The sequence below is a fragment of the Capricornis sumatraensis genome, chromosome 13, assembly GCF_032405125.1.
Source record: "Capricornis sumatraensis isolate serow.1 chromosome 13, serow.2, whole genome shotgun sequence".
NCBI lineage: Eukaryota > Metazoa > Chordata > Mammalia > Artiodactyla > Bovidae > Capricornis > Capricornis sumatraensis.
The window spans coordinates 83,415,182-83,422,856 of record NC_091081.1 but is presented as its reverse complement, the minus strand read 5'-3'; the positions used below and the strand labels follow the sequence as shown (position 1 = coordinate 83,422,856).

The following is a 7,675-nucleotide window of genomic DNA, read 5'->3' as shown; positions in this document are numbered from 1 at the left end:
GGATAATTGCTTTACAATATTGCTTTGGTTTTTAATGATTAGCAACTCTAGATTTTATCACTAATATTAATGTCTGGGACTATGATAACAGAGCAGATAAAAACCAAACTTCCTCTGAACAGATAGAGAGAGATCAGGAGTTTGGGGCTGGACAGTAAGTTGCAAAGGGTGGGTCATAGGCACCAGTGTCTGGAATCAGAAGGGACGTCAGCACTTGGAGGAGAAGTCGCAGAGATGGAGGCTGAAGGGCCTGAAATCCTCCCAGGAAGGGGAGGAACATTTTAGTACAACGAGAGGGTCCCTGCAGCATAGACGTGCTACCAGAAGGAGGGCTCCTTCAGGGCTTGAGACTGAGCTCTTGTCTAACATTCAGAAATGGATTGTCTGAGGAGACATGCATGCCGACAAAACAAAGACTTTCTTGGAAAGGGGCGCCTGAGCAGAGAGCAGGAGGGTGAGGGAACCCAGGAGGACTGCTCTGCTATGTGGCTCACAGCCTCGGGTTTTATGGTGACGGGATTAGTTTCCGGGTTGTCTCTGGCCAATCGTTTTGACTCAGGGCCCTTCCTGGTGGCACCAAGATGGATTCCAGAGAGGTGGATTCTGGGAGGTTGGTAGGACATTTGGACTGGTGTCTCCTTTTGACCCTTCCCGAATTCTTCCTGTTGGTGGTCGCTTGTTAGTTCCAGTTTCCTCACCAGGACCTCCTGTAACTCATGTCAGTGGTTTACTATGGTGCTGGCCAGGCTGGGCAGTTTCAGTTAGTGGTGTCCTTAACAGATGGACACTGGGGTTTCTCTGGATGAGGCTAACTGAATGGCTAGGTGTGATCCTCTAAAAGTCCAGACCCTCGAAGAAACAAAACTAGAATCAGACTTAAAGAAAGGCCCATGTATCACCAAGTTCTCATCTCAGCTGTTTGTTAGCTCTTGAGATACCCCATGATACCCCCTGGAGCCAGGAGAGACTCCACCTGACATCAGCAGCCAGGGTGCATGAAAAGCAGGTGGTGTGTACCTTCTGGGCCACCTGGCAACTGTGATCCTTTCTGTTCTCAGGCTGCTGCGGGGGCGGGGGGGTGGAAACGGAGGAGGGTGTTGTGGTTGGGATGAGAGGAGGCATACGACAGACCTCACCCTGTCATTGTCATAACTGAGAATGAGCTGAAGGACACATGGCTGTCTTTTGTGTGCTTGCTTCTCTCTTGGCAAGTTAAGGAGGTGGTGGGTGGGACATGGGAACTGCCTGACCTCTGTGGGGGTCACATGCTCAGATGTGCCCTATACTCCACATCTTTGTTCCAACTTTCTTCCCTTCTTCTAAAGATGCCCTTTGTCCCTCCATTTTTAACCTAGAAGGCAGCTTTGAGCTTCCAGTTTTACAAGTTATAGGTTAGCCAGTTCTTTGTTTTCTTATTACCTTCCCAACTCACCTTTCATTCCCAAAAGGACCTAGGGAGGCATATCTGCTAAAGAAAAGGCCACGTGGTTCCTGGGATCTACAAGGTCACTTCCCAAGGGGACAGTAGCCTCCTTTCACATCCCTCGAAGGGCAGAAGATCAGAACACGTTTGCTTGCATTTGAGAGATAAGGATAGTACTTAGCAGGCTTCCCCGGTGGCTCAGCGGTAAAGAATCTGGTTCTTTCCGGGTCAGGAAGATCCCCTGGAGGAGGAAATGGCAACCCACTTCAGCATTCTTGCCTGGAGAATCTCATGGACAGAGAAGCCTGCTGGGCTACAGTCCTTGCGGTCACAAAAGAGTCAGACAAGACTTAGGGACTAAACAAGAACAACAATAAAGTACCTAGTGGGAGGGGAGGTATTTAACTAAGACAGAGCAAAAATTTTAACTGAGATGTTTGGAAAATGTTAGTTCAGTTCAGTTGGTTAGTCGTGTCTGACTCTTTGCAACCCCATGGACTGCAGCACACCAGGCCTCCCTGTCCATTATCCACACCTGGAGCGTACTCAAACTCATTCCCATCAAGTTGGTAATGCCATCCAAGCATCTCACCCTCTGTCATCCTTTTCTCCTTCTGCCCTCCATCTTTCCCAGCATCAGGGTCTTTGCCGGTGACTCAGTTCTTCACATCAGGTGGTCAAAGTATTGGAGTTTTAGCTTCAGCATCAGTCCTTCCAATGAATATTCAGGACTGATTTCCTTTAGGATTGACTAGTTTGATCTCCTTGTAGTCCAAGGGGCTCTCAAGAGTCTTCTCCAAACCCACCGTTGAAAACCATCAACTCAGAGCTCAGCTTTCTTTATGGTCCAACTCTCACACCCATTCATAACTACTGGAAAAACCACAGCTTTGACTAGACGGACCTTTGTTGGCAAAGTAATGTCTCTGCTTTTAAATATGCTGTCTAGACTTGTCATAGCTTTTCTTCCAAGGAGCAAGTATCTTTTAATTTCATGGCTGCAGCCACCATCTGCAGTGATTTTGGAGCCCAAGAAAATAAAGTCTGTCACTGTTTCCATTGTTCCCCCATCTATTTGCCTTGAAGTGTTGGGACAAAATGCCACAATCTTAGTTTTCTGAACGTTGAGTTTTAAGCCTGCTTTTTCACTCTCCTATTTCACCTTCGTCAAGAGGCTCTTTTATTTGCTTTCTCCCATAAGGATGGTATATTCCGCATATCTGAGGCTATTGATATTTCTCCCTGAAATCTTGATTCCAGTTTGTGCTTCATCCAGTCCACCATGTTGCATGATGTATTCTGCATGTAAATTAAATAAGCAAGGTGACAATATACAGCCTTGACATACTCCTTTCCCAGTTTGGAACCAGTCTGTTGTTCCATGTCCTGTTCTAACTGTTGCTTCTTGATCTGCATACAGATTTTTCAGGAGGCAGGTAAGATGGTTTGGTATTCCCATCTCTTTAAGAATTTTCCACAGTTTGTTATGATCTGCACAGTCAAAGGCTTTGGCATAGTCAATAAAGCAGATGTTTTTCTGAAATTCTCTTGCTTTTTCTATGATCCAGCGAATGTTGGCAATTTGATCTCTGGTTCCTCTGCCATTTCTAAATCCAGCTTGAACATCTGGAAGTTCTCAGTTCATGTACTGTTGAATCCTCACTTGGAGAATTTTGGAAAATGTACCTGGTAAGAAATTTTACATGCAGTCTTGTATGTTTGGGGTGATTTTCATATGTAACATAATATGCCATGTGAAATGTGTGAGAAAGAGAGAACAAAATGAATTGGTAAGATGAGACAAACAGAATTTGGATCAGCAAGAAAAATGTGTTTAGCTCACAAAATGCTTGAAAGGGCAGGACTAGATTGTGGACTGTCCAGGAGGGAAAGCCTGGCCACTCCAAGGACAGGCCATGCAGAGAGAATGTGGCAAAGCAGGATGGGGCCGGAGAACCAACAACAATAACAACAAAAACACTGTCATTTGATTTCCAGTGAAAGTGAAGTCGCTCAGTTGTGTCTTATTCTTTGCGATTTTCCAGGCAATTGTACTGCAGTGGATTGCCATTTCCTTCTCCAGGGGATCTTTCCGACCCAGGGATCGAACCCAGGTCTCCCGCATTGTAGACAGACGCTTTCTAGGAACTGTAGTGGTTGAATAAATTCTCTTGCTCAATGCATCACTGTACAGTCATTACAAAGAACCAGACCCATGTGGCTGTAATGGAAGAAAGTTAACTTGCAGACCAGTGTGTATGGCATCACTTCACAAGTTCTCAGGCCACGAAATTCAAGTGTGTGAGAAATGCAATCTTGTGTTTCTCGGACTTAGTTTTTATCTGAAGTCCTCACTCTTCCAGGAAGTGTCCTCCCCGCTGTGCCCTGTCCCCTGCAGTGGGGCCTGGCCCCCTCCCCAGCAGTGGGTGTGGGTACAATGGGTGTGGCCCCAGCAGCCACCTGGGGCCTGGGAAGCCCTGTCCAGCAGAGCAATGAAATGGTGGCACCAGAACTGGTCCCCAAGCCATCAGCCAGCGCCGGACAGACAGCCTCGAACTTCTTCAATGTGAGCAAGAACTTTCATCTTGTTTAAGCTTCGGATGCTTGGGAGATTGCAGTCACAGGCGGATTTAAAGCACGGCATTAAATGAAGGCACCCCCAGGGGAGTCTGCCAGCACCTTGAAATGTCCGATTTTGGACCTTCGCCTGCAGAGAGACATAGTCGGGTGGAAATAGCACATGTTGCCCTTAGCAACCAGTGCAGGGACTGCGGAGTGGATAGCTCAGTGGTTTCTCCAGCTGGAGCTCAGAGGGTCCCCTGGGCCATGCAGATGTGGGGACCAGGGGCCTGGAGCTGGGACAAGGCCATAAAATCAGCAGATGGTGGAGGAGGCGTGGGAGTCACATTCGGCTCCTTCCAGGGTTGGGTCCCCTTCTGTGACATAAGGTTGCCACTTCAGGGCCACGCCGTGTCCCAGGAAGCACGCTTCCTGTCCTGCAATCACCTGCCCTCTGTAGACACTGGCCCTGCCCACCTGTCCCCACTGGGTCCGACCAGGCAGGCAGCCCCGCCCCCATTGCTTCCTCTGTCTCATCAGTGGTTAGCGCTCAACCATCAGTGGTTAGCTTTCAAGACCTGCAGGGAGAAATCTCTAATCGTGGGGTTCTAGACACTGCAGGAAACTCTGGGGCAGGCTGGGGAGCTGATGTCGAGACCCTCCCATCCCTCCACTTCCTGTGAGGTTGGCTGTGCTGCTCCTCCTCGTCCAACAGGATGGCTGGAACGACCTCACAAAGGCCTCATTTCTACTGTGAGTCCTTGTGTGAGCATTGGTCCCAGCACATCTATAGCTGCCTTCCGGTTCTCTAAGGGGCCAAGATGACAGAGGCATGCATACAGCAGGTGCTCAGTAGATACATGCTGAAGGAACAGGACTTCTTCCAGGGAGGAGGCCTGGGGCCCTTTCCAGGAGCTGCCTGCGTCCTGAGGCCTGAGTCACACCTCCCAGGTGCTCCAATTGTTCACGTGACTTCTTTGCCCCACCCCCCACCCCTAGCCCCGGCAGGACTGACTCTGGCTCTGGTGTAGCTACAGCGAGGAGTCAGGGGCCCAGTGCCCTGTCCTGACGCGTGGCTTTCCTCCTGTGCCCTGGAGAAGCTGCTCCCGGGTCGGCAGAGAAGCACTCTTTCACGGTTCAGACAGGCTTCACTCTGATCCAAAGCCTTGTGATGTTCAAGGGCGGCCTGCTTCTCTCCCAGAACCACATGTCTACTTTGTCCAGACATGTCTTCTGAGCAGAAAGAAAATCAGAGGTTTTACTGTTGTTTTTAACAATAACCCAGCTCCGATACTTTGGCCACCTGATGCAAAGAGCTGACTCATTGGAAAAGACCCTGATGCTGGGAAAGATTGAGGGCAGGAGGAGAAGGGGACGACAGAGGATGAGAGGGTTGGATGGCATCATCGACTCAGTGGACGTGAGTTTGAGCAAGCTCCGGGAGATAGTGAAGGCCAGGGAAGCCTGATGTGCTGCAGTCCATGGGGCTGCTGGGAGTCAGACACAACTTAGAGAGTGAGAAACAGCAGCAACCTCTCCGTCTAAAGCCTGCTTCAGAAGTTTTGCCCAAGATTCTAAGAAAAATTAGAGAGGGTATTTTTTAATACACATTTGAAAAACTGATTCAAAGCCTACAATTAACATATTTGCTGCCAGTAAAGAGTATAACTCTGACAGTCAGAAAGAGAAGACTCAGAATCAGGGCTTTGCTTGGGAAAAGCTGAAATGGAGCGCTAGGTCCCCTCCATGGGCCCCAGATGTGGTTTTATTTTAGTTATTTATTTATTTACAATTTAAAAAATTCGAATCTAGTTGATTTTTTTGTTTTCGTTGTTTTACCAATGACAGAGTTTCAGGTTTCCGATTAGCCCACGTCCACTCTCAAGGAAGATCAGTGCTGCCCAGAACGAAATCCCAGTATCTCGAGTCCGCGAGGCCATCCCTCAGCTCAGCCAACCTGGCCAGAAGTGTTTATAAGGAAATACCACATGTGTTCGATCACACCTCCAATTTGCATCAGAATCTTTTCTCCCACAGTGTGTTCTGAAGGGTCCTCATTTGTGGTTTGTCTCGCGAATAAAGAACTTTTAAAATAAATAAAGTTTCTGTTTTCTCCAGGAACCGAAATCACTTCTTGAACTAGAACTTGAACCAGGTACTACTAACTCAGAGTAAATTGAACTTGGGACTTCCCCAGTGGTCCAGTGGGTTCACTCCACGCTTCCAGGGCAGGGGACATGGGTTCAATCCGTGGTCAGGGAACTAAGACCCCACGTGCCATGCAGTGAAGTCAAAACGTTTCTTTAAAAAATTATAAAAAGAAGTAAGCTGAACTCCTTTGTTTATATGTCCACTGTGATATTCCATTGTTGGCATATGAGGTCACCTTCTAGAATCACCAATAAGAACTAAAAGCCAGAGTGAAATAGAATGAAGCATTCCTAAAATGTGGGTTGCCGAAACTCTCCCCCCCCCAAAATCTTGCAGACCTTCTGGTCTTGGAATAAGGAGCCTGTTTTGTGCCATCACAGGTGTATAAGCATGCTTGGGGTAGAGTTGGCTGGAAGAGTCACCATATTCATAAACCAGTAGTCCTCCAAGGAGCCTAGATGCTAAAATGCCAACATGATGCCTACAAAGACGTTTTCTTTCAGAGAGTGAATAAAACAATAGTTATTCTAGGAAACCAATGACAGAGGCCTCTGGTCTAACAGCATTTAAATGCTACTGGGCTTTCAAAATACTTTGGCTAAGCAAGTACCTGCTAACCACCAATAGCTCTCACTAGAGAAGATAAGTAGATAAAAGATAGCCAGAGCTTTGAGAGACTTTAAGAAAACAAAATAGAGCAAAGCACAGTTAGCATTCTCTAGAACTGATACTGATTTGAGGGCAGGCAGGTGGGAGGAAGCGTTCAGGGCTTCTGAAAGGGTGAGAATTCGGTCTTCATTTCTGCTGCGCTGTCCCCTGCGAAGCATCTCTCTCGGGCGCCTGTGTGTTGAGTTCTGATGTTTGAACCTGCAGGTAAATCTTGTGTTCTTTGGGTTTTACTTTCCTGCAGCGACCAAAAAGAAAAATTTAAGTTACCATAGGGACTTCCCTGGTGGTCTGGTGGCTGAGATTCCGCACTCCCAAAGCAGGCGGCCCCAGGTTCGATCCCTGGTCAAGGAACTAGGTCCTGCCTGCCACAACTAAGACCTGACGCAGCCAAAGAAATAAATATCTCTTTTCAGGTTTTAAGTTAAAATCAATCATGGCTTTTTAAGAATCTGTTGCAAAGTTTCACCTGGGAATAAGTCTCAAAAGTGAAGGTGAGAACGTACATAGCAGGTGATGAAGAAGAACAGGCTGAGCAGAGACCTCGGGTGGCCAGTTTCTGGTTCTCTTCCTGTTTTGCTATGGTTTCTTACATTTTAAAATAGTTCTTGAAAGTCAAGTGTTAAATATTATTTCTTGACACTTGAAAATTGGATGAAATCTCAGTGTCAACTTCCATACCTAAAGTTGTGCTGGAACCCAGCCGCATCCATTCGTTTATGAACTGTGACCGCTTTCGTTCTGAAAGGGCAGAACCTGGGGACAAAGACTGCACGTCCCCAAAGCCGGAAGTATTTACTCCTTGGTCCTTTACAGAAAGGGTTTCTGACCCTTCCACAGAGCATCTGTGTGTCTGTCTCACAGCATCCCCTGAGA

The 7,675-nt window shown here is 47.5% G+C and overlaps 1 protein-coding gene across 1 annotated transcript in view; it reads right to left on the bottom strand.

Annotated features, from left to right (window-relative positions):
• Nucleotides 1–5,689: 5,689 nt before the first annotated feature.
• LOC138089829 (solute carrier family 22 member 1) overlaps nucleotides 5,690–7,675 on the bottom strand; it is a 37,926-nt gene continuing 35,940 nt past the window's right edge. Inside the window, exon 11 of the mRNA XM_068985386.1 lies at nucleotides 5,690–7,037. Coding sequence (XP_068841487.1) covers nucleotides 6,929–7,037 — 109 coding nt within the window. The 3' untranslated portion in view covers nucleotides 5,690–6,928. The remainder of the gene's footprint in view (nucleotides 7,038–7,675) is intronic.